The sequence below is a fragment of the Dendrobium catenatum genome, unplaced genomic scaffold, assembly GCF_001605985.2.
Source record: "Dendrobium catenatum unplaced genomic scaffold, ASM160598v2 fragScaff_scaffold_1451, whole genome shotgun sequence".
Taxonomy (NCBI): Eukaryota; Viridiplantae; Streptophyta; class Magnoliopsida; order Asparagales; family Orchidaceae; genus Dendrobium; species Dendrobium catenatum.
In genome coordinates, this window is record NW_021319913.1 from 106352 (window position 1) to 134315 (window position 27964).

Here is a 27964-nt window from a genome sequence, read left to right on the forward strand (position 1 = left end):
GGCTTCGCCTCACTCTTTTGGATCCCGCAGCTATTGTCGCTGGTAAAAGAGATCGTTCTACAGCTCTCGCTGCTCTTGAAGTGATCCAAGGTTTCGGATCTCTCTACTCCCCGCGGTCAAAGCTCTCGGCGACTCTCGCTACACTTACGACTCGCAACACACTCGAAGGCTAAATCGTCAAATCTCAAAGCTAAAGTATGTATAGTTTGTATAAAATACGTTGATTTATTTCTGGGTTGAGTCATATGAGCTGTTGAGCCTTATTTTGAGTGTAGAAGGTGAAAGGTTGATGACGTATTGTAGTACCAGGGGCGGAACCCTCAAGGGCCGAGGAGGGCAGCGCACAAGGGGGAAGCGAGAAGAAACGGGAGCGGCAGCGTAGGAGCTACATCTCTTGATCGGACATAGGGAGGTGAGTTGATGAAATGGATCCTTCTCAGTTCTCTATTAGGTTTACAAGGGTTTCAGATTAATCGTGATGTTCAAAACCTTAATATTTTTTTTTTAATGAATGCGGTTCAAAACTTCGTTCTTTCTCTTCGGATCGGTTACTGGCATGATTTACTTGGCTTCCTTATTTTCGTAATCCTTTTCTTTTAAGATAGTTGCTGTAAGAGGGAAGAGAGGGCCAATGCTTAAAATAGTTGTTGTAGGACGGAAAAAGGGAGAGAGGGAGGGCGGCTGACATGGAATTAATGCAGGGAAAGTAGCAAAATTGCAAATTTTTGTAGTTGATTCCCTTGTACTAGTTAGTAGATCCTTGGTATAGTTTCAATGACTGAAAGAGCTGTAGAATTACTGCAATGGCTTTAGAAGCACCAGATTTGCTTCTCTTGATTGTTTAATGCTTGATTCCAAAAAATTTTTCCTCAAACTTCTTTTTTGCTTTTTTTTTTTAAAGACGTTTATGATGATTACAAACTAAATCATTTTTTTTTGCTATAATAATGTTAAAATTTTTCTGCTACAATAATATAGGAATTATGTATGGTTCAAAGGTTCAAAATGTAATGTTTTAAGTGAATATATTTGTTCAGACGTTTTGTTATTTGATGAGACATGAATCTACAATGTCGTGGTATACATAATACATTAAACATTTGGAAGTGTGTAATGCAGCTTTTGTTCACCAAAGTTTTATGGAACATTGAAGTGTTGCTTCCAAATAAATTTTTGTCTAGAAAAGACCTTAAGCAAGCTTTAGAGTTTAGACGGTCTTCATGTTTTTATATACATTATACAACATATCTCCACAATGGAGAAAAAGGATTCATGTAGCCGACCCCACGTAGTGGGATAAAGGCTTGATGTTGTTGTTGTTGTATACAATATATCTCCAAATAATTTGACATAATATGCATTAATCATATTTTATGAATAATATGAAGAATTAATCATATTTTATTTAGTTCCTAAACATATAGATTTTCCAATTTTTTTCATAGGATATATCAAATGGAACGTTATTTAAAAAGGAAAGTACGTTTGGAGACTGATATTAACAACCTCCCAGCTGATCCTGGAACTTTACCTTCAATTTGGTATTATGATGTAAATGAAAGAGATAAAATTTGGAAAGCATATCTATTGAAGGGACCTCATCAACCGAAAAGCCATCAATTCCCTCAAACAGTATTTGACAATGTTGCACGTAGATTTAATCCAAAATGGTTTGAGGAATATCCTGATTGGTTAAAATACAATGTGCAGAAAGATGTTGCTTTTTGTTTGTATTGCTACTTGTTCAAATCTCAAGATAAAACTAGTATAGAACAAGGTGCGGGAGACTCATTTATTGGAGAAGGGTTCAGAAATTGGAAAAAGAAGGAAAAATTGTTAAGTCACGTTGGAGATCATAATAGTGCACATAATAAGGCTAGACACAAATGTGAAGATCTGATGAAGACTCAAGAACAAAGTATTCAAGTTCTATGGTTGAGCAAAAATGAGAAAAATAAAAAAAGATTATAGGGTTATGTTTACTGTTGCAATAGATTGTGTACTATTTCTGTTACGCCAAGTGTTTTCATTCCGTGGTCATGATGAGTCTTTCAGATCATAGAATTTGTAAATAATTACAGATGATGAGGGATAATGGATGAAATTCCTTATTGGAAGACGTATCTCGTTTTTGCAATGTTTTTGAAATTGATGTTCCTGTTATGAGTTTTACATTCAAAGCCCGCCGACGATCAGCACACAAAAATGATGACATAACAAATTTATATCATTATCGTGTGAAATTCTTTTACATTGTTATTGATATGCAACTTCAAGAGCTGAATAATAGATTCTTTGAAGCTAGTACTGAATTGTTTCTTTGTATATCATGTCTAAATTTTAGTAACTCATTCTTTGCTGTAGAAGGAATTTCTTGAGCATTTTATGGGAAACTAGAAGGTTCAACTTATAGGAATGATTTCAAATGAAACAAAGTATCTACTAACAGGTCATTTTGATTCATTCTGAATTGTTAATAAAATGAATTGGTTTGAGATTACAATCTTATAAATGATAAATAAGGAGAAATTTTGTGACAGATTGCATGCTTTTAATGCAACTACAATTCATATATTCATATGGGCATTTGTGTGTGAATACCATATAATCTACATATATGCATCATCCAAATCTGCACTACATAGATTGATTTATAGATTTGTCGTAGTTATCAATATATTATGGATCTCAGTATTGCAATATTGTGTTAGTGATTCATAGCTTTTTTTTGTCAGGGTACCAGTATTTCTATTTTGGGTGTTGGAATCATGGATTTCGCTCCACCAAAGGATTTTCTTGATAAACCAGATTTGAGGCCATCATTCCGCAAGCCTTCAAATGATTCTGCTAATAGGAAGTATCGTCACCATTCACCTGTTGATGGATCAGATTCTTCTTCATCAGGAGGTTAGCATTTTCTTTGCTAACATTTATTTCCTTTTTTTGTTTCATTTTCAAACACGCAAGAAGCTGTGTTTGAGCTTGTTGTCCATTTTTTCAACACAGGAAAATTATAGCCTTGATTAAACATTCAAAATGCTGACCATAAGAGTTTTGTTACACTAAAATTTTGATGAAGGCTTTTAATTCAATTAATGCTATCGATTGCTTAGAGGTGGATGGTAGGGTCCATAGTACGCTTTACTTGACATTCTTTGTTGTAGCATTTAAAAAGAAGGGATGTTAAAGGCTTTAAAAGAGTTTGTTGGTTCAAGTATGTTCTATTAATGCCAATTAGTTATCTTATTTCATTCCTGCTAGCAATCAGCTTGGCCATTATCTACTAGGTAGCATGCTAGCACTATGGAATTAGTTGCGAAGAGCCCAACATTTAGAAGGAAAAGGGATGCATAGAGATTAAGGGAGTATTTTGCATGGACAAACTGTAATGCTTTCTCTATTATATGTTGCATATAGGTGCAATCAATATTATAAAAAGTACTAGGTGCTTTTAAGACGATGTTGTTGTCCTATGCCTGAGGTGCTTGCTTGAGCTAGATGATGTTTTTTAAAAGAAATAATCACGCTACTTTAAACTAATTGCATTTATGATAAACCTTTTTTAAGAATATAAATTGATAATAATCAAATTAAAGTAAGCATGAAAAATTATTAAAATTTTTAGTTTTATTGTAGTTTAAATTTAAAATTCATGGTATTTAGATTGTATAAACAATAACAACAAAAAACAATATCAATCCTTTATCCCACTACGTGGGGTCTGCTAAATGAATCATTTTTCTTTATTGTGTTATGTTAAGAGTCAAATTTATATTTAAATCTAATAAAAAAAAGGTCATTTCTAATATTTTCTAACATAGTATTTTTAGGTCAATCTTTACCTTTTTTATATAGGCCAAATCTAATACATCTACTCTTCTAACCGGGTCATTAGAAGGCTGATGTTTTATGTGAACAAAGTCACCAAACCATCTAAGACGACTCTCTCCAATCTTATTTGTCACTGGAGCTACTTCAACCTTTTCACGTATATACTTGTTTCGATTCTGTCTCTAAGAGTGAAGCCACCCATTCACCTTAGCATTCTCATCTCTGCAACACTTAACTTAATTTTATGCTTGTCTTTTAATGGTCAACACTCTACCCCATAAAGCATTGCAAGTCTCACCACCATCTTATAGAATTTTCTCTTAAGTTTGAAGGATACTTTTCTATCGCACAACAAGCCCATTGCATTCTTGCACTTCAACCATCCAACTTGAATTTTACTAATAATATTCCCATATATTTCACCATCACTTTGAACAATATGGAGGCCTAATTATTCTCTTTTCAAGGAGGAACCGTGATTTTATGATGAGTTTTAAAATAAAAGGATAACAATGAGCCTTTGTAGTTGTTTTTAAATGTTTTATGTAAAGAATTTTATTTCTATAAATACTCTAGCTTATGGTAGGGTTTTTTATTCATTCCAATTCTAATGAATCTAGAAGAGTGCCTCTCCAAATTTTCTCACTTCTCTTTTCCTCCTTCCAATAGTTGTACAAATCTCTCTCTCTCTCTCTCTCTCTCTCTCTCTCTCTCTCTCTCCCTCTCTCTCCTCTCCATATCCCCCTCCCCTCTTCTAGTATTTGGTCTAAGGTTTTCTCCTTCGCAGAATTTCAACCATTCTCACCAAATGAAGCCTTGCCCTTTACCTCTAAACTAGCCTAACCCTCTTCCTCTCACCTTGCTGTGCAAGCCCAAGCTCCCCTCCCCTCTCTAGAACCCTTGCTCTTTTTTCTGTCTTTTCCTAAAGCTAGGTGATGGGAAGGATTAAATTGATTGCTTAAGCCCCCAAGCTCTCGGTTTAACACCCAAACCAGGAACCAAGGAGACAGCCACGGGAGACAAAGGAACCGCACGGACCAAAGAGCCATGGCCACGGAAAACGAAGGAACCGCACGGACCAAAGAGCCACAGCCACGGAAGAAGGAGCCCAGCCGTGAGATCCCAAGAGGCAAACACAAAATACTAAAAGCCATGAGGAAACCAAGGAGTCACCTCATGGGAAAAGCAAATTCTTGGAATTCCAAAGGCCGGTTTGGAATTCCAAGAGACAAACATTAAAATAAACATAAAAAGCATAAAATTACATTAATTAAAAGATAATCAATGAACTAAAATGTTAGCTCATAATGAGCTATCCCTTAGTTCAATAAATGAACTAAAGTCCAGCTCATAAATGAACTAAAAGTTTAGCTCAAATATGATGAACTACTAGACTCAAGGGAAGCCAAAAATTTGATTTATTTTGGACTAGTGTTGACCCCCCCTTTGTCTACATCATTAAGGGAATCAAGGGAGTAGCAAGAAATCAGGAAAAATGAAAGAAACCTCAAACAATCTATAAGGAAAGCAAGTTTTCAAGGAGGATGATCGAGGAAGAATGCAAAGCGAAGGGAATATCAAATCCTTTCAACCAACGAGGCTACACTTGAAGATTGGTAGCCCAATCTCTTTTAGTTGTTCACCATTTTTTGCATTATCTTAGTGCTCATCCTCTTGGATATCCACAATAACTTCTTCAACTAATCCATTGACCAATTTCATGCAATAGCAGACTACACTTTGGTTTGTATGGGTGGTTGGGTTTAGGGAATAAATGAGACCAATTACGTATTCAACTTTGGTTATTTGGGTTAGGACTCACATCTCCAATCATTGGCCAATTTCCTTCACCAGGAAACCTATTATGAGTTTTTCAACTTCATCAATTATTTCAAAAATCAAGGCTAAACACATAGCTTTAACTCTTGAAGCACACTTTCTTTGTATCCAAGGTTGAAAGGAGATTCATGAGTAATCATTCTCTTCAAACCCGGATCATCATTATTCTCTACTTTTAGGCCATCTCGTCATGGTTTTAGACTCCATAAAATATAATAGTTTAAAATTTTCATCGAAGTGCTCAAATTATGTTTTTTTACATACTTTTCCTTCTTTTGAGTCCTTTTTAAGGTCTTGTTTATTTTCATTCGAGTTATATGTAAAATATATTATGTGCTATACATTCCATTATTTGGAGAAAGCTTTCTCTGTTTGTCTGCATTTAGTGGTCTAGCTTTGTTTAAACAAGCTATTATCTCATTCTAAAATCGGGAGGCTTTATTTATTTCAAATCTGTGGCATTACTATGATTAATTTCATCAGTGTGGTAGAGTTATGGTCTGTGCATGCTGTTCCCCCTTGCTCTAAAGAGCCATTTTAGAGCATTGTTTATTGCATTTTTTATAAATGCCTATACCAAATTAATGTCTTTTCTTTATTATAGTTCATTTGGATAAGCTATCTTTTCATTTCCTAGGATTTGTTAATATTATCTAGTTTCTGATTAAAAAATTGAGAAGTTACACCACTTCTAAATTGTGTCCGATTGACTTGGTCTATTACTTTTTCTTGTTCTGATGAGCCTTTTTAAGAGCATTGATCATTGTTCTTGGAGTGCATGAAAACTAAGCAATCAATCTAGCTTTCTTAGTAGGATAACTCATTGACAGAAGCTTTAATATTTGTGTGCTTCATAGAGTTTGTTGATATCAAAATTGCTTATTTCAAGTTTGTGAGGCTTTATCGCTTTGCAAACATAAAGATGTTCTACTTTCTATAATGTGGTTCCTTTCTTGAGGTGGCTGATCAAATGGAGATATATGACCCGGTTTGGGAAGTAGAGGTATTAGATTTGACTTATGTTAGGAGAGGTAGAGGTAGACCTAAAAAGACTTAGTTAGAAAATATTAGAAATGATTTATCTTTAAACGAGAATTTGACTTTTAACATGACACAATGGAGAAAAATGATTCATGTAGCCGACCCCATGTAGTGGGACAAAGGCTTGATGATGTTGTTGTTGCTGCTGAAAAGGTGATGTTGTCAAATTCTATTCTTCTATGGTCATTGCATCCATGTTGATTGTTGAGGACTAGTGCATTATATTTCTAACCCATGTTGATCTATTTTTCGTGTTCACTCTGAAATGAACTTGTAAAATAGAATGGATGTTCATCTATTTCCCTTCTCCTTCCTCCCTCATCTCCCTTTCACTTCCACCATTTCAACTATATTGTCACTTTTTTGTCGGCCTATTTACAAAGGGGTAACTATAAAGTTGGATTTATTTAATCCAAGAGGAAATTATGTAAAAGTTTATTGGCTATGAATGTAGATTAAGAAAACTTTGAAGAAATAGAAATTATTTTCTTCTTTTTATTATAGTTTGTTTGGATAAGCTATTTCTTCGTTTGCCAGGCTTTGTTCTAGTTTCTGATTAAAAATTGAGAAATTACATCACTTCTAAATTGTGTCTGATTGACTTGGTCTGTTACTTTTCCTTGTTCTGATGAGTCTTTTTAAGAGCACTGTTTATTGTTGTTGAAGTGCGTGAAATCTAAGTAACCAATCTAGCTTTTTTGGAAGGATAACTTGTTTATAGAAGCTTTTATATTTGTTTGCTTCATGTAGTTTGTTGATATCAAAATTGTCTGTTTTAAAATTGGGAGGCTTTATCGCTCTGCAAACATAAAGATGTTATGCTTGCTACAATGTGGTTCTTTTCTGGAGGCTGATCAAATGGAGATAGCTCTCCTTCGTTGTTTTGAAGTAGCAAATAGGTGTTTGTGATTATATATATTTATGAAAATTCTGTAATACTTCTTTAAAATAAAATGTATTGATGAAAACTATAGAAAATTCAAAATTTCATTCTTTGGTATATTTTGGTTTATGAATTTTATGCCTTCATATTTTGACGTTTGATTTCTATTAATTTGAAAGCAATTTGATGTAGGCAGGGGGGGGTCAAAATAAGTTAAAGATGTTATGCTTGCTACAATGTGGTTCTAGCTCATAAATGCTTAGTTTTTACTTTCTACTCAAGTCAGCTCATTAATGAGCTTCTACTACTTTATCAGCTCATTAATGCAATTAATTAGATTCATTTCCCCTTACTTTGGCTCTTTGGTTTCCCCCTCCTTGGTTCTTCCCCCCCATGGTCGGTTCTCTTCCCCTTCTTTGTGCCCCCTCGGTTTCTTCCTGGTGCTGTTCCCGTGGCTGGTTTGTCCCCTGTTGCTTGGTGCTAGTTCCGGTCCCCTGTATTGCTTCTTCGGGTTCCTCCCTGGCTGTTTTCCCGTGGCTGCTCCTACCCGATTCCTATGCTGTCTTTTGGGTGCTGTTTTGGCATGAATGCAGGGTTGTTTGGGCGCTGTTTTGGTGTGATTATGGACTGTTTCTGGACATAATTCTGTATTGACTTTTGGCCTGATATATTCCATGATTTAATGGGATTAATTAATAGTATGGTAACTGTTTGGCTCCCCTTTCTTTACCTATATATAAGAGATGTTTGTGGTTGTTTTATAGAGTTTTTTTTTTAAAAGATGTTATGATATGATTTTTGGAGCTAAACCTGCCGGTTTCCTTGGAAAGGCTTGCGAGCTTGTTCCATTCCTCTCTTCTCCTAAGAAAGCTTGCGAGCTTCTCCTCCTTCTCGACTTCTAATCTACTCCTCTGCGCAAGTGTCCAGCCCATTTGTATCATTCTTCTCAATCAATCAAAGAATGCAAGTTTAGGTGTATGTTTTTATTTTGCATTTGTAAGCGTTAAAAGTTGTAAGTGTTCTTTTTATATGTTATAAAGTTTGTTATTTTTTGTTATTTCAAGAGTGTCTTTGTATCCTTTTATTATCCTATGAAGAGTTTCTTTTTCTTGCAAAAATTTGTGGTTTTCCTAATTTTTGCTTGCATCAATTTGGTATCAGAGTAGGTTTGTCGAGTGAGTCTTAGTGAGTCATAGTAGTTGTTTGGTGAGTCTTGTTATCAAGTGATTTAATATGTTGAGTCTTCTTTAAAAAAAATGAAAAAAAAAACAATGATCCAGTGGTGGATGAAAGTTAGTCAGAAGATCTCGAAGAAAATGTTCCGATGGATAGGTGAATTCCGACGCAAGGAGATTCAACAGATCCACTGCAAAATGAACTATACAAGTTTCAGTGGAAGATGCATTTGAGTACAGAGCAGTACATGAAGAAGAAACAACTGCTACAAGAACAATTCATGCTAGAGCGAGAGAAGATCATGAAGAAATATGAGGATAAAATTCATGAGCTTGAAGTGCCTCCTTTGCCTCGTCAAAAGAAACCTAAAACAACCTTATCGGGAGATGAGCTTCTTCAACCGGAGGAGAATTGATGTAGGCAGGGGGGGTCAAAATAAGTTGGGTTTTAATTTTTGGGAGCTACTTGGTTCTAGCTCATAAATGCTTAGTTTCTACTCAAGTAAGCTCATTAATGAGCTTCTACTACTTTATAAGCTCATTAATGTAATTAATTAGATTCATTTCCCCTTACTTTGGCTCTTTGGTTTCCCCCTCCTTGGTTCTTCCCCCCATGGCCGGTTCTCTTTCCCTTCTTTGTGCCCCCTCGATTTCTTCTTGGTGCTGTTCCTGTGACTGGTTCGTCCCCTGTTGCTGGGTGCTGGTTTCGGTCCCCTGTATTGCTTCTTCGGGTTCCTCCTTGGCTGTTTTCCCGTGGCTGTTTCTACCTAGTTCCTATGCTGTCTTTTGGGTGTTGTTTTGGCATGAATGCATGGCTGTTTGGGTGTTGTTTTGGTGTGATTTCTAGACTGTTTCTGGACAGAATTCTGGATTTAATGGGATTGATTAGTGGTATGGTGGCTGTTTGGCTCCCCTTTACCTATATATAAGAGATGTTTGTAGCCGTTTTAGATAGTTTTTTAAAAAAGATGTTATGACGTGATTTTTGGAGCTAAACCTGCGGGTTTCCTTGGAAAGGCTTGTGAGCTTGTTCCATTTCTCTCTTCTCCTAGGAAAGCTTGCGAGCTTCTCCTCATTCGTCTCGACTTCTAATCTAGTTCTTCTCTCCGCAAGTGTCCACCCTATTTGTATCATTCTTCTCAATCAATCAAAGAATGCAAGTTTAGGTGTATGCTTTTATTTTGCATTTGTTAGCGTCATAAGTTGTAAGTGTCCTTTTTATATGTTATAAAGTTTGTTGTTTTTGTTATTTCAAGAGTGTCTTTGTATCATTTTATTATACTAGGAAAAGTTTCTTTTGCTTGCAAAAATTAGGGGTTTTTCCTAATTTTTGCTTGCATAATTTTTGGGCTCAAAACAAGTTGAGTTGAAATTTTTGTAAGTTCTACTAGAGTCAGCTCATTAATTAGCTTCTACTTCTTTCAGCTCATAAATTGTCATTATTGGGTTCATTCCCCCTTGATTTGTCTCTTTGGTTTCCCCTCCTTGGTTCTTCTTCCCATGATCAGTTCCTTCCCTTGGTCTCTTTGGTTTTCCCTGCTGGTTCGGCTCCCCTGGCTGCTGGTTCCGCTCTATGTGCAGCCCCTTCGGTTCTCACCTGGTGCTATTTCCCGTGGCTGCCTCTACCTTTTGCTTGCATCAATTTGGTATCAGAGCAGGTTTGTCGAGTGAGTCTTAGTGAGTCATAGTAGTTGTTGTGTAAGTCTTGTTATCAAGTGATTTAAATTCTGTTGAGTCTTCTTTAAAAAAATGAAAAAAAAATAAATAAAAACAATGATCTAGTGGTGGATGAAAGTCAGTTAGAAGATCTCGAAGAAAATGTTCCGATGGATAGGTGAATTCCAACGCAAGGAGTTTCAACAGTTCCTTTGCAAAATGAACTATACAAGTTTCAGTGGAAGATGCATTTGAGTACAGAGCAGTACATGAAGAAGAAACAACTTCTACAAGAACAATTCATGCTAGAGCGAGAGAAGATCATGAAGAAATATGAGGATAAAATTCATGAGCTTGAAGTGCCTCCTTTGCCTCGTCAAAAGAAACCTAAAACAACCTTATCGGGAGATGAGCTTCTTCAACCGGAGGAGAATTGATGTAGGCAGGGGGGGGGTCAAAATAAGTTGGGTTTTAATTTTTGTGAGCTACTTGGTTCTAGCTCATAAATGCTTAGTTTCTACTCAAGTAAGCTCATTAATGAGCTTCTACTACTTTATAAGCTCATTAATGCAATTAATTAGATTCATTTCCCCTTACTTTGGCTCTTTGATTTCCCCCTCCTTGGTTCTTCCCCCCATGGCTGGTTCTCTTCCCCTTATTTATGCCCCCTCGATTTCTTCTTGGTGCTGGTTCGTCCCTTGTTGCTAGGTGCTGGTTTCGGTCCCCTGTATTGCTTCTTCGGGTTCCTCCTTGACTGTTTTCCCGTGGCGGTTTCTACCTGGTTCCTATGCTGTCTTTTGGGTGTTGTTTTGGCATGAATACATGGCTGTTTGGGTGTTGTTTTGGTGTGATTTCTAGATTATTTCTGGACAGAATTCTGGATTGACTTTTGGCCTTATATATTTCATGATTTAATGGGATTGATTAGTGGTATGGTGGCTGTTTGACTCCCCTTTCTTTACCTATATATAAGAGATGTTTGTAGCCGTTTTAGATATTTTTTAAAAAACATGTTATAACGTGATTTTTGGAGCTAAACCTGCAGGTTTCCTTGGAAAGGCTTGTGAGCTTGTTCCATTCCTCTCTTCTCCTAGGAAAGCTTGCGAGCTTCTCCTCATTCGTCTCGACTTCTAATCTAGTTCTTCTCTCCGCAGGTGTCCACCCCATTTGTATCATTCTTCTCAATCAATCAAAGAATGCAAGTTTAGGTGTATGTTTTTATTTTGCATTTGTAAGCGTCATAAGTTGTAAGTGTCCTTTTTATATGTTATAAAGTTTGTTGTTTTTGTTCTTTCAAGAGTGTCTTTGTATCCTTTTATTATCCTAGGAAAAGTTTCTTTTGCTTGCAAAAATTAGGGGTTTTTCCTAATTTTTGCTTTCATAATTTTTGGGGTCAAAATAAGTTGAGTTGAAATTTTCGTAAGTTCTACTAGAGTCAGCTCATTAATGAGCTTCTACTTCTTATAGCTCATAAATTGTCATTATTGGGTTCATTCCCCCTTGATTTGGCTCTTTGGTTTCCCCTCCTTGGTTCTTCTTCCCATGATCGGTTCCTTCCATTGGTCTCTTTGGTTTTCCCTGCTGGTTCGGCTCCCTTGGCTGCTGGTTCCGCTCCATGTGCAACCCCTTCGGTTCTCCCCTGGTGCTGTTTCCCGTGGCTGCCTCTACCCGGTTCATATGCTGCTTCCCTGTCTGCTTTTACCCGGTTCCTGTGCTGCCTTTTTGGCTGCTTTTACCCGGTTCATGTGCTTCCTTTTTGGCTGCTGTTTTGGGATTATTTCAGGCCTTTAAGTGGTTGTTTATGGGATGTTTCTGGACAACCAGTTGACCTTTCATTTCATGCTTTTAATTAGTTTGAATGGGGGTTTTTATGTGTCTGTTTGGCTGCCCTCTTTGGTCCTATAAACATGTGATGTTTAGTGAATAAAAAAAGAGTGTTATGACTGATTTTTTGGCATAAAAACCTGAGCGTTTTTTCTTCTTTGGAAATAGCTTGCGAGCTATGTCCCCTATCTCTTCTCCTCCTCTCTATAGCTTGCGAGCTATATTTCGTCTCGACTTTTAATCTCTTTCTTCTCTCCGCAAGTGACCACTCCACCTGTACCTTTCTTCTCGACGAATGCAAGCTCTTTTAGGTTTCTTTATTTTGTGTTTGTAAGCGTCAAGAGTTGTAAGATGCTCGTTTTTTTTCATAAGTTTGTAAGCGTCCGTTAATATTATAAAAAGTGTCTTTTTGAGTATTTCACGTAATTTTCTACTTATTTAGGAAGTCTTTGTTTTTGCTTGCAAAAATTTGGGGCTTTTTCAAATTTTTGCTTGCCTCACAATTGTAAGAAAATTTTGAATGTTTTTAATATGCATTTGACGTCCTAGTTAAATAATGTTATCTAAATCTTAGATTTTATCTAAACTGTAGAAATACCCTCTCTCTCTCTGTCTCTCTCTAAAAATACACTCCAAAATAAATGTTATTTCATTTTGTTTTATTTCTTTCCTTGAATAGGTGATTTTGTCAAATTCTTTCTTCTATGGACATTGCATCCATGTTGATTGTTGATGACTAGTGCATTATATTTCTAACCTATGGTGATCTATTTTTCATGTTCACCCCGAAATGAACTTGTAAAATAGGGTGGATGTTCATTTATTTCCGTTCTCCTTCCACCCTCATCTATCTTTGCCTTCCACCATTTCAACTATACTGTGCCACTTTTTGTCTGGCCTATTTACAAAGAGGTAACTATAAAGTTGGATTTATTTAATATGAGAGGAAATTATGTAAAAAATTATGGTCAAATTATAAAAAGGAGCATATTTTTAATTAAAATAAGTATATGAAGCAGGTTGAATACTTAATATAACAAGGAGCAAATATGGAGGAGAGAGTTCAGGTTTCAATAGAAACTGGAGAAACAAATTCGTGTTCCTACTGAAATCGGAACATTGTGTCACGGTTTCATTAGAAATTGTAATTTGATTCTCCGGTTTCTATTGAAACTTGAATTTGATTCTCCGATTTTTATTGAAACCGGAATTTTGTAGTCTGATTTCCTGTCATTAACCCAACCACCTTGTATGCCGCCATTGATCACTCTCCCTTGTTCTGCCCGTGATTCCCTCAATCATCACCAATCAGCGTTTTTTTTTCCTTATCCCTCCGGAATTTCATGCTAACAGCCAATCATTTCATTTAATTGATTGATGCGGGTTCATGCCAGTCCGAAATTGAAGCCCTATATATTTTGCTGAATGGAAGAGTTGTAGGGTGTTAGATGAATGCAGTGTAGAATAGAGTGAAGTAAAAGTTTTCTTGAAGACTTGGTGCTAACTTTGGTGGTATTTTTTTCTCTTAAATAATTTGTTTAATGTAATAATTTATTGATGATGTAAATGATATTTAGTTTTAGTAATAGTATTTTTCAGAAATTTGTCAGAATATATCTGAATAATATTTTGATTTTGGAATCGTTTCAATTCTAACTGTTTTCTACTGGATCTAGTTAGTATTAGTTGGAGTTTTATATTTAATGTATTATTCATGTTGTTAATGATATATCTGAGATCTGAGCAAATAAAAATGTTTATCTAGTTTTTTTTTTGTTAGCAGATCGCAAGTGAGTTAGTAATTATTGTAAAGCTTGATTATAGTAAGAATTTTTTTAGTTAGATTTCTCAAATTAATTCTAAGTTGAAATTAAATTAAATTATAAATTAATAAATTTATTTGGAAGCTGACTGAACGTTTATATGTATATTTTTGCTTTAAAATAAATTTAGTCTATATGGTTGGTATATGTGATTTAATTTTCATTAAATTTTTTGTTTGTAAGAAATAGTGTAACTTAGTAGCATATGTTATCGAGGAATTGTGTGGGTAGAGGACATGTAATCTGTGAAATATGTCAATATAATTGATGAGAAAAGCATCATGGTTAGAGTATAAATCTATAACTACTAAAGAGCACTTAAGCCATGCTCTACAGAAGGAATCTAATTAAACACAAAGATCATGTGGACAATTATGCACTCTTGCAATTCCTATGAAAAGTCAAGGTGTTTATTGTTGTTTCTTTTGAGTAGAGCAAATTGTAGAAGGTGGTCAAACACTAAATATTCATTAAGCATGCAAATATGTTACTTTCACAATAGATGCAAATGTATGACACCTTGACCTTTTGCAATTTTTAGATTATGACCAACTGTAATAGTCTGCGTTAACGTTTCTGTAAAAATTAAATATTTTATATTATTGCCTTGCTAATAATTTAATCAAAGTACACTGTAACTTCGAAAATGTTGAAAGAACATGCCTTTGATTGGCATTTGAAAGAAATTTTCGTCCACCTAATAAAATGTATGTTCAAATTTCTTTTATGACACGTGAATTTATTTATTTTTCTAAAGAACAATCGAAGATTAGATTTCGAGCAAATGTCACGCTTCATTCTGTATTATGATGGTCACCTGAACATACAGAGGATTTCATCCCTTCATATATTGGTGGAAGAAATCGTCCCATTGAAATAAATGAGAATCTTACAGTGGAACAATTAAATGTTAGAGTTCTTCGAGCATTGCGCTGTGACAGAGAAATGCTGAGTTCATCTTGTTTGCCGCCTTCCGAATAACGGTGGTTACACAACAATTCAAATCATGGATGATGAGGGTTGCGAGTTTGTACTTAATGAAGCTCAAAGGTGTATTTTGATTATTTATGTTCAAATTAAGTTACCGCGTAGACGTGACATAAGTCTCAGTTCTCCTGATTAGATGTTTTATGTTGACCCGGCATCCTCTTACCAATTAGATAGGTTCATACGCACCTAATATGAGCTCGATGTTAATCATAGTCTAGATGAAATTTTGTGTTTGAATTGAAATATAACCTTTACCTTCTAATGTGTGTTGCAGGCCCACTGTAGTACCCGCTATTCCACATGAAAGTCTCTGCTTTAGTGTCAATGAACGTTCACTACACTATGAACCAATAAGTGCTGGCCGCTTAAGTCTGAGTGAGCGTCCTGTAATATTAGAACAATATGTGAGAGGGCGTGCAAGTGTTAGTGACCGGACATCCTCAGGTGCACCATTGTTTAAACCAATAAAGTCAACATTTCGATCATGGAAATGATGCTGAGGCCACACCAGTTGTTAAAGGATATGAGACGATGGATGGTGGAACTAGTGAGAGCTCAAGTGAAACACCCATAGGGGTGAACGAAATCCAACTCCAGAAGACTATGATGTATCATTGTCTGGCCATGAGTTGGTCCTTTCGCAACATGCCTGAGTTAGGGGCTATAGTGGCAAATAATGATTTTGTTGAACAGTTGAACTTATACGATCAACACAGGCATGGGATAATACGAATGTTGTAGATGCTCCAATAATTTTTGTTGGGGTTTGGATGGCATTATTCTAGAACACTTATACGAAGGGATAACTTTCAACAGTAAAGATGCCCTTTAGTGTGCACTTAATGGGTGGTCAATCATCAACATGTTGAGTACATAAAGAGCACATCCAATAAGACAAAACTTATAGTTAGGTGACCACAACATGATAACCCTTCCCATCCATGCCTACGACGTCTGCACGCCGCAAAAAGTAGGTGACTTTGTGGTATAGGAAAAGTCTCTTCTAGTGGTCCTCTACATACTTGTATGACTCATATCATGTCAGGTGGCCATTGTGATTGTAACTCCATGTTTATTAATTACTACATTACCGCCATTCTTTGTCAGCAAATATATTTGAAGCCGCGTGAGATCATTTTGCTCAGATGGAGTCTACGTGTGATATTAAGATTCCTTATAGTAAGGCTTGGGATGCACGAATGAAGGCTATCAAATCAGGCTTCGGTAGTTTTGATGAATCATATTGCTCACTACATCGTTATATGGAAGCAATTAAAATTGCACTTCCAGGATCAATTTATAATATAGAATTTGTTGGAAATTATAATTTCAAATCACTATTCAGGGCATTTGGTTTATCAATTGAGGGATGACAATTTTGTTGCTCGGTGCTTAGCTTGGACGGGACGTTTCTTTTGGGTAAATACATAGGCACTCTACTTGTCGCAGTGGGCATTGATGGGAATGATGGACTATGCCCTCTTGCATTTTCTATTGTAGAGGCAGAGATTAATGAGTCTTGGTCATGGTTCTTGAAGATGGCCCACAACCTCACTTCACTGGTTCGAGCTTGACAAGACATCTGCTTTGTATCTGATAAGCACTTTGGAATTATTTGCTGATGTTGGGAAATCTTTTCGCATGCAGTGCACCATCATTGCTTACGACACTTTCGAGAGAACTTTAAGAAATGTGTTTGGCGTGTCGCAATTATTGATTCAGAAGCTATTTGCGAGAAAATATACTTGGTTGGGAACACAGACGAGTTCGCAACTTTCAACATACTGATGTTGGATATAAAAAATATTGAGGAAGCACATCAGTGGTTGGTCGAGCGAGATGTCAGTAAGTGAAGCCTTTTGTATGATAGTGGGTGTCGTTACGGGATCATAACCACGAACGCATCAGAGTGCTTCAATGGGATTCTTAAACGTGCACGCGGCCTACCCATCCATGGTCTAATCACAGCTATATTCTATAACCTCATAGTTTTATTTAATAATTGTTTAGCTGAAGTAACCACTTGGGTTGCTACTGTGGAGTCTTCATTTACCCCATATAAGGAGTTCTTTGGAGCGATATGAGTGGGAAGCTCGTCGTTGTCCAGCGCCTATTTGCATAAATAACCAGGAGTATCAGATATTCGATATGGTAGGGCATTCGAGGTCGAAATCAATTCCAGTTAGATGTGTTTGTGCAGTTGTAATAAGCTACAACTGCATCATTCTCCATGTCTCCATGCTATTGTTTTTGCTGGAGCAAAGAGATGGGATTACAATATGTTTGTTTTGTCCTACTACAATATACAGTTCAACCAAGAAAGTTATGCTACTATTTTTTACGTAATGCCGGAGTTGTACTGGCCATCGTTCAATGAGGTAGAATGGATCATACCATTATTACCACCTGTATTCAGGTGGTGGGTTGGAAGACCAAGGTCAATTAGGTTTAGGAATACAATGGATGAACCCAGAAGGATCACTGGTCAATCTTGCAAAGTATGTGGTTTTACTAGCCATAATAGAGCGAGCTGTCCAAACAGAGCTAACAATTCTTGGTAAGTCTTTTACTATTCGTATTATGTGCCTCATATTACATAACTAACAGGACCTATTTTCATTTTATAGGCAAGGTGGATAGTGGGGTTAGTTGTGTTTGCCAGATTATCACCATCACCTTCGTGTCAGCATTATATTGTAGTGGTCTTATGTTTTTTAACTGTGTTTGGTTGTGGGCTATGTATGTGTTGTACTCATGTAAAAATTTATGAAGTTCTGCCTATGGCTTTAATTAAAATCATTTTTGCATTACTTTCACTTTTTTTCCTTGAGCATCATTAGTGTCTTATTCCTATCATTACATATACCACTATTTCACATCACAAATGATAGGATGAATACAAAATAAAAACTTCATATTAAGAAGCCACATTCAAACAAACATGAACCTACACATCTATAATACTTAATAAACATTAACACAAAGGCGAAATTTAGAGAACTAACACACTTAACAAAGTTTAAGAAAAAAAAGCCCTTTAACCATTCTTGATTACCATGCGCATGCGAGCTTGGACTTAGGATTGAGTTGAACAACAATTGAATTTGTACTGAAACTCGTGTTGGATGTATTGCTAGTCCGATGCATTTAGAAACTCCTTCCTCTTTTGACCTGCCACAACATTCAGATTCTCATATGATTCAAGCAGGAATGCATCAGCTGCATGATGTCATTTACGGTAGAGAATATAAAGATCTATATCAGCCGTTGGGCTTTTTATAATCACCTAAAAAACCATGTACATGACATCCAATTTTACAAAATCTGGACTTAAGAATGTTCACAAGAGTTAAATGACAGCCATGTTCATAAACCTCTGCTGCAAAAATCTCGAACCCACATTACTTAAATCGGTTCCATCCCTATAAAAGGGAATTTTTATAACTTCATCATGTGTATGCCACAATATGCGATCTTCCTCCTCTGACCAGAAATGCATATAACACCGAAAATTTTCATTCAATTTGGCCTTCTCCTCTAGGCTATCATCAGTGGAATGCGCCAAACATTCCTTCAATCAACTGCTACCCTCCACAATTAATTTCTTCAAAGGAATTTTTGGAGTCCTATCCATAACAAACAAAGACATAAGAAGTAGAATAAGATTTGCAAAGGAACTTGAGCCTGTATGATACAGATCTCATGCAACGAAGACATGCTCAAATTATACAACAAGGCCATAGATCTCATTAATGCCAGTCAGTAAAAAAATAAATCATTAGACTGATTTGATAATACAAACTGATCTGACAAAACTTAGTACAAGTTATTCACAGATGAATTTACAATTGTTTTATTTTAACTAAATTTAAAATTAAAATTAAATTTATAAATAATATACTATTTAAATTTTGTCAAAAAAAAAAAATAATACTCATATAATAAATTAAAATAATAATTATTAATTTAAATCTTAAGTTAAATATTTATTAACAACTACTTCACTTAAATTAATCTTATTAATAATGAACTGGTAAATAAAAAAATTTATGCTCACTAATTTTTTTAAATATAAAATAATATAATTTATACATATAAGACAAAATAACATTAAAAAAAATAAGTGATGATATTTTTAATCAAATTTAAATACCGTTAAATAACAGTTTATGTGTAAACAAATAAAAAAAATCGCTTGATAGATACCAGAGAATTAAAATCCGGTTCTACGGAAACCAGAGAATGAAGTTCCGATTTTAATAGAAACCGGATAATTAAGTTATTGTTTCTATTGAAACCGGATAATTAAGCTACGGTTTCTACGAAACTGGATAATTTATCCCCAATTTTATGAGAATTTCGAATGCTTCTGTTCACCGTATTTGCTCCTTTTTTTAATTTTTTTAACCCTGCTACTTAAGCTAATTTAAGTTTAAAACATCCTCATTTTTATAAATTAACAAAAAATTATTGACTTTGTATGTAGATCAAGAAAGTTCTAAAGAAATAGAAATGGTTTTCTTCTTTTTATTATAGTTCGTTTGGATAAACTATTTCTTTGTTCGCCAGGCTTTGTTAATATTTTCTAGTTTGTGATTCAAAGATTGAGAAGTTACATCACTTCTAAATTGTCTGATTGACTTGGTCTGCTACTTTTTTCTTATTCTAATGAGCATTTGTAAGAGCACTGGTTATTGTTGTTGGAGTGCATGAAAACTAAGCAACCAATCTAGCTTTCTTAGTAGGATAACTCATTTATAGAAGCTCTTATATTTGTTTGCTTCATGTAGTTTGTTGATATCAAAATTGGATGGCCTTATCGCTCTGCAAACATAATGATGTTCTACTTGCTATAATGTGGTTTTTCTTGAGGAGTTTGATCAAACGGAGATATCTCTCCTACATTGTTTTGAAGTAGCAAATAGGTGTTTGTGATTATAGATATTTATGAAAATTCTGTAATATTTCTTTAAAATAGGACGTGTTAATGAAAACTATAGAAAATTCAAAATTTCATTCTTTGACATATGTTGGTGTATGGATTTTATATCTTCATATTTTCAGGTTTGGTTTCTTTTAATTTCTTAGAAGATGAAGATCAAAAAATACTTTTCTTAGAAGATGATTATGGATTTTATATCTTCATATTTTCAGGTTTGGTTTCTTTTAATTTCAAAACAATTGTAAGAAGATTTTGAATGCTTTTAATATGCATTTAACATCCTAGTTAAATAATGTTATCTGAATCTTTCCTTTTAACTAAACGCTAGCAATACCCTCTCTCTAGAAGTACTCACTAAAATAAATGTCATTTCATTTTGTTTTATCCCTTTCCTTGAAAAGGTGATGTTGTCAAATTCTATTCTTCTATGCAGATTACATCCATGTTGATTGTTGAGGACTACTGCATTATATTTCTAACCCATGGTGTTCTATTTTTCATGTTCACTCTGAAATGAACTTGTACAATAGGATGGATGTTCATCTATTTCCCTTCTTCTTCCACCCTCATCTCCCTTTCCCTTCCACCATTTCAACTATACTGTGTCACCTTCTATCTGGTCTATTTACAAAGGGATAACTATAAAGTTGGATTTATTTAATCCAAGAGAAAATTATGTAAATAGTTATTTGCTATGAATGCAGATTAAGGAAGTTCTAAAGAACTAGAAATTGTTTTCTTCTGATAGAAGAATGCTTCTTTAAGCAAAATCACATTAAGTACTAAAGCCCAAAAATGTTCGAGGAAGAAGGAGAGAAGTACTCACCTTTTTGAACTAATGCTCCAAGTTTCAGACAAAAAAAGACAATTTCTTTTGTTTATACTTTAAAACATTTACAATTAAATGTAATTTTTATGGGATAAAAACTTTGAAAAGCTCATTAACACTGATAAATAGCATTTTTATGTAATGGTTTATGCAATTAAGAAATAGGTAAACAAATAAATCTTTCATAATTTTTAATTTGAAGGATTGGAATGTGAAGAGTTTCACATATTGCTTACACAATTCAAGCAAATAAGTTTTATGAAAAGGACAACATTATTATGAGGTTTAGTATAAAATAAAACACTATGCTATGAATCATATAAGTCCAACAATTTACCATGAAATTTGGGAAAATTGGAAAACAAGATTGAGAAGGTGATAAAAAAAAAATAAAAAAAAAAGATTGAGAAGGTGATGAAGAATTCGGAGAAGGTTTACATTGCATTGATGATGCAGAAAAAATTTCTAAAACTTACAAAAATTAGTCTTGTAATATATATATATATATACTTATTTCCAACTTAAGAAAATCTTATACATTATATCATACAGAGAATTTAAGAAATAAGATAATGGATAAATAATTTTATTGAATCCTAAGATTTGAAATATATAGGTGGGAGGTAAATGTAGCATTGAGGAGTAAAAAAAATTCAAAATTTATAAGTATCATATTTCATGAAGTTTTCTTATAGTAAATGTCAAATTGTGTATATAGTTTTGATTTAGTTAGGATGAGTTTACTTTATGGACAAATCAATTTTTAAAAAGGCAAAGTTGGAATTGAGGCGTTTTGCCTTAGTGAGGTGGGGTGTAAGCCTCAAAACATGAAGATAAAAGACATTAAATTAGAAATAATTTATAAAAATGACAAAAATGAAATAAATTATCAACATAGTTACTTGATTTATCATCATAAAGATATAGATATACATCTCAATATTAAATGTCATAATAACACAAGTTTTAAATGAGATTCAAAGTAAACGGTCATTTCGAACTTCAGTATGCCATGAGGATCAAGATCCTCAACGACATCATCTGCACTTTCATATTTTTCAGAAGAGTTTTCATATTTAATATTTTTATCATCTTTAAAATCTTCTTCAATTATAATATTTTTTTCTTGTCATTTATATCAGTTAATATTGCATTAAATATAATCAAAAGAAAAACAACAAATTAATAACCCAACTAGGTTATTGATTATACTTAAATTACCTTTTGATTTTTTAAAACTCCAACCTCACTTTGTTTCTTTTCTTTAATGATTGTAAAGTAGAAATTGCTCCTAATTCACTAGAGTATTTATGGAATAGAGTATATATTAATAATAATAATAAACTAAAATTTAATCTAAATGAGCCGCCGCCTCAAAACGCATGATTTAAAGGTTAAATATGCTAACATATGTATTTTTGTATTTAATTAGATAGATGGAGTTTTACCTTTTTAAACTTTAAAAATTCCTTGGAAACAATTGTTATTGGCAAATCTAGGATTATATTGATGTAATTTAACTTCCACAATAAAATTGATATCAATTTGATTTTTTTTTCATAGAGATAGTATTAGAAGGTAAATCTTACTAATAATAGTATTATTAGATTGCTCAATTGATTTAGCAAATTAAGTTGACGTGATTATTTCAGTTTCATAGCCACATTTATTTTGATTCTAATTGATGTTTTTGTTGAAGTATGATTTCAAGTTCAAGTTCTTATTCCGGTTTTAACTCATGCTCAACATTAGATTCAAATTTATGAACATGTTCTTGTGTAGACTCTATTGCATATTTTAGTACGAGTTTTGGTGCAAAATTAGATTTAGGATTATTCTAAAATATATAATTATAACTATAACTATAACTATATATAAGTCATCATTTAAAGATTATTAGTGAATTACATTTTCTTCAATTATTACAAGCTTAGCCATACATGGTATTGGTGTTAGTTTATGTTTTAGAGGCTTTGGGTTAGATGCATATTTTTTCCTAAAAAAACTATGTTGATGTGCAATAGGCTTAATAGGTGGATATTTATAATATTTTTTCAAACGGTAAAGCTTTAAAATACATCTTATCTATTATTCATCGAGAATTGTACCTCAATTCATTCTTAATTTCTTTATTGTAACTTTCATGAAATAGATATTGATATTATAATAATTTCTAGGCAATTAATATTTGGTTAACAAAATTTTAAAATCTAAGAAAATATTCAAATATATTATAATAACCTTGTTTAAAGTTTTTAAATTCATCGCATAATTGATCTGTATTTAGGGAGTGTTAAAGATAGTTCTTTAACTTTGTGTTCATATAAGCTCAAGCAGGTTTACTTTCAAATTTTCATCAAAATATTTGAGTAGATTCTATGAATTTCATTTTAGTAAATTATATGGTTTAAAAAATTGTTCGAGCTGTGCCTCAAATTGAGGCACACAATGAGCGCCTCGAGGCTTATGCCTCACAAGGCTCAAGGTGTTTTGAGGCTGCACCTCATTCTGGCTAAGTTATATATATATATATATATATATATAAAGATGGAACCAATTAGCTTCAAGACGAATGAATAAGGTTGAATGGATGTGTTATATTAATAAAAATTTGAAAGATAAACACTTCAAATTATAGAGGTGAGTAATTGGTGATGTTTAAAGAAATCCTTTGGTGGTTAGTGACATATTATCTAACGATGAATGTATAATAGCATAAATAGTGAAATATTTAAAATTAAAAATGGGAAGAATGCATTTGTTGATGAGGAGAATGAAGATATTAATGCTAATATCAAAATGACTACTGGATTGATAATAAATTCAACTTCACAATCAATTTAAAGAAAATAGCAAAGTGGAGTTCGAGTTTTTAAAAAATATCAAATGATGATTTAAATATAATTGATTATTTTATTGTATTGTTGATAGGAAATACTTGTAAAAATAGAAGGAAACCTTGGCTGAAATTTAATTTTAGGAAAATCCAAATAGTAATTGAGAAGAAAAATGTGGAAAACTAGAAGATAAGCTTTTTAATTGATGATATATGATAGAAAACCAAAAAGATGCAATGAATCTTCAATTAGAGAGGAAGATCCGTCTCTCCCAAATCCCTAGCTGCTGGCTAGAGCCCGAATCTCCTATGAAATTCTAATTTCAGCAAACACATACATAACCCCAATCCTAGGGAAAACACAATACTTAAAGCATACAAAAATATTTCAAATTCCTAAACAGCCCCTAACAAATCCTTCTTTCCTCCTAACTGCCCCTCCTCTTTCGCCTGCTGTACATGAGTATTGTGCAGGACTTCTTCTGCCAACTATAGATGAGGCCCGATCCAGGAGGAATCGACCCAATGACCGGTCCAGGAGGGACTGGTCTAACAATGCTCCCTTTCTAAAGACACACTTGTCCGCAAGGTGGAAAGACGACTCCATCCTCAATTTCCTCGTCATCACAATTGGTGAGAACCTAAAGGGTTCGACCCTTACATCTATGCCCAGATGCATACCTCTCATCACATTGGAAATGCAGCCCCTTTGCCCTCTTCTTTTGTAACTCTGTCTGTGTGAGCTTCTTGAAGTTTTCCTCGTGTCTCCCTCATGCAGTCTTCTCCTTCGGGGTATCCCTAAGAATACCTGGTGTCAGCTCCTTTGATGCAGAAAAGGCGGTGAACCTCCTGAATAGCAGCTGCCTTCATCCCCTCTGTCCAGGTGCCTCTAATCCTCCACTAATTGGGCTAGCTCCATAGCCTCTCCCACGAGCCCTCATCACTCTAATTTGTGTCCGAATATCTAGTTTGAGCCCTTTTGTAAAGTTCCCCTCCAATATAGGCTCCGGAAGCTGGTCTAATTGTTTAGCCAGGTGCTCAAATTGCTCATGATACTCCACCACTAATCCCTCCCGTGTCAGAGTGAAGAGTTGCTCATAGAAGTCCTCTCCCTTGCTGGTTCGGAAAATGTTCTAACAAGCAATCCTTAAATTCCCTCCAGGTCCATGTGGGCCACCTTGTATCTCTTCACTGGTACCATGTCAACATTTTTCCCTCCAAGCACATCTTGGCTGTCTTTAGTTTCTCATCTTCCATCAACCTATTGACGATAAAGTACCTTTACACCCTGTAAATCCAACCATTTGCATCATCTCTCTCAAAATAGGCATCTTCAACTTCCTCACCCTTGGATCTCCTCCATTCCCCCTATTTCATTTATAATTTCCTATTCCCCAAGGGGGTGGTTTCCCCCAGTGTCCCAATCATCCCTTCTACGCACGTACCCAAAACTTTTATCAAAATCCAACATTCTCCTTTCAAATTCAACACCCCTCCGGTCATAATTAGCAACTCTCCTCTCAAATTTAGCACTTCTTTGTTCATGCCTGACCCCATCACGCCTCTCCCCATTTCCTCTACCAGACTCCTCCCTCGGGAGGCATTATCTCTTCTCTCTCCAAAATCTCCACCTCATGATCTTTCCCTTTCTTTATCAGATTAGGGTTTTCCCCACATCTTTGGCCGATGGTGGCTTTCCTCGCCTTCGACAACGTCGTTTTGGTTTGTTCTTCAAGCAACGCCAACATCTCCTCCGGGATGAAAAGTTTCCCATCGATCTTCTCATGGATGACTGAAAACTTTTTTTTGAAATCAGAAATCTTTTCTGCAAAATCAGATTTCAATATGTTCATTCTCCCCTTCCAACATTGCTACCTTTTTTCTCCCCATAGATACCTGGATCAAGACTCCAAACTGCAAAATGGGGAAAAAAAAAACAGCGAATCGGCCCTTCAAACTGCAAAAATCAGCAAGATTTGAGAGAAAAACACAGTAGAAATCAGCGAGGAAGATTTATATTTCAGCCTAAGACATCGCTTTAATGTCAATTTAATAGGAAATGCTTGTAGAAATATAAGAAAAACCTTGGTTGCAATTTAATTTCAGCAAATTCTAAACAGTAATTGAGAAGAATAATATGGAAAACTAGAAGAAAATCTTTTTAGTTGATGATATATGAAAGAAAACGAACAAGATATAATTGATCTTCAATTGGAGAGGAAGATCCGTCTCTCCGAAATCCCTAGCCGCTGGTTAGAGCCCAAACCTCTTAGGAAATTCTAATTTCAGGAAACACATACATAAACCTAACCCTAGGAAAAACACTATGCTTAAAGCATACAAAAATATCTCAAATTCTCAAACTGCCCCTTCCATATATAATTAAGTGTGTTCTCTATTCTATTTGATGTGTGTGTGAGTTTACCTTAATTGGCCCAAATGTCCCTCAAACCACCCCCACACCCACCACACACACACACAACTTTATCCCAAAGAGGCAAATTTTTCTGTCCACTTGTGTCTGACGTGCTAAGCAGTCAATAATTTTCAGCAATAGTTGGCCCTTGCTAAGTTGCTTTTGAAGTGGAAGGGCTGCATTGACAAATTGAAGTGTTCTAAGATATAGCATTAGGTGAAAAATTTAACATGGAAATAGAGAAAAAACTTTGTGAGTGCTTTGTGCTGATTTTAGTTATGACTGGGTTGCATCACAGCTATGTTATAGGTAAAAATAAGTTGAGCACTCTGAATGAAGCTATAACTTAATAATGCTATTTAGCTTTCTGAGATTCTAATATCCTGATAATCTTTTGCAGGCAGCCCTAAGCATGAACTGCATACCAGTCCGGGGAATTCCTTGGCAGATAGGAGTAAAGTATCTGATGACAGGGCCAGGACGTATCATGGAAAGGAACCAGAGAGGGATCCTGGTCATAGTCGTTCTAGCAGAGGGAGTGATTCTTACAGATATTCTGATAGGCAGGCTCATCGAAGTTCTCGTGACTACCAGCACAGTGATGATGGTGGATACCACAGACATGCTGATGATGAAGACAGAGCTTCTGCTCGGTATTCTAAGTATGGCAGAAGTGGTCGTCCTGATTGTGCAAATCATAATGACAGTTCTGAGAGGCCTAAAGAAACTAATCGAAATACGGATAGAAATGTGGAAAGATACCACTCTAAAGATAAATATGATAATGCTGTACATAGAAGTAGAGGCAAGGATAGAGAAGTGAATGATCCTGATGATAAGTATAATGAGAAAGGATCTTCCAGAGCTGCCTCTGGGAGCAGGCAAATGACTTCAAGAAGAGATAACAAAAGGGTTGATGAGCCTGAACGACTTAGAGAAAGGGATGATAGAGATGACAGAAGAATTCGCCACCGTAGTCCAAGTGATTACAGAAAAGAATATGCATCCACTCCTGAAGACACTAGAGGACATGCCAAGGATTCCTTTGTAGGAAGGGAAAGTGTCAGCTATCGAGTGAAAGAAAGTCAGCGAAAGGAAATTGATGAGCAGGATTCTCAGGTACAGAAAAGGCGATACAATAATAAGGATTCGAAAAAGTACGAAGATAAATGCTCTCTAGATCCTGATGAAAATAGGAAGAAGGAGAGTGATAGTTTTTCTAGGGAGGAGAGAAGTGATTGTTATGTTGATAAGAACTCCAATGCAACTGAGGATCAAAGTTCTTCATCAAAAAGGTTGAAGTTAGGGCAATCAGATAAGTGTATGTTTGACATCTTGGAGCTCTTTTTTTTGTTGTATTTTATCTCATAAAATTTCATAAACTGTAGTTGCAGTTGACTCTTCTAGTCTTATTTCAGTTCCACTTAGTACGGCTGAAGGAAAACCATCATCAAGTGCAAAGCAAGTTAATGACGCAAATGAGAAATTCACTCTTGGACCATCTGGCTCGGCCAATAATCATGCTGAAGCTGCTCAGGATCTTAATGCCGCCAAAGTTGCTGCTATGAAAGCTGCTGAGTTAGGTGGGCACACTTTTATGAATTCTTTTTAACTTCTTAAATTTTCTCCACAATTTGTTGTGATATTTATGTTCTCTTGTTATCGTTGTGCAAGTCAGAATTTTTTTTTTAGTTATATACTGAAGGTGCTATGTTAATGTTTAGGTTGTCTATGTCCTTTGATGTTGTATTTTCAGCTTTTCGTTGTATAGTTTGTTGGGTGCCACTGGGTTCTAAGTTGTAAATTGACATATTAAGTGCCATTATTGGTTTGAATTTTGCTCATCCCAAACTTGTAACCTATGTAAAAGTTTTTGTCC

At 34.9% G+C, this 27964-nt stretch overlaps 1 protein-coding gene across 2 annotated transcripts; it reads left to right on the forward strand.

Annotated features, from left to right (window-relative positions):
• On the forward strand, positions 1 to 27668 carry LOC110106309 (filaggrin; the record flags this gene model as incomplete). 2 transcript variants are annotated; one of them, XM_020836171.2, is given in 5 exon segments in its annotated part: positions 1 to 195; positions 304 to 412; positions 2736 to 2907; positions 26486 to 27406; positions 27504 to 27668. In XM_020836171.2, coding segments are annotated over 3 exon segments (1225 nt in total), but the record flags the coding sequence as incomplete, so codon positions are not given.
• Positions 27669 to 27964: the final 296 nt, after the last annotated feature.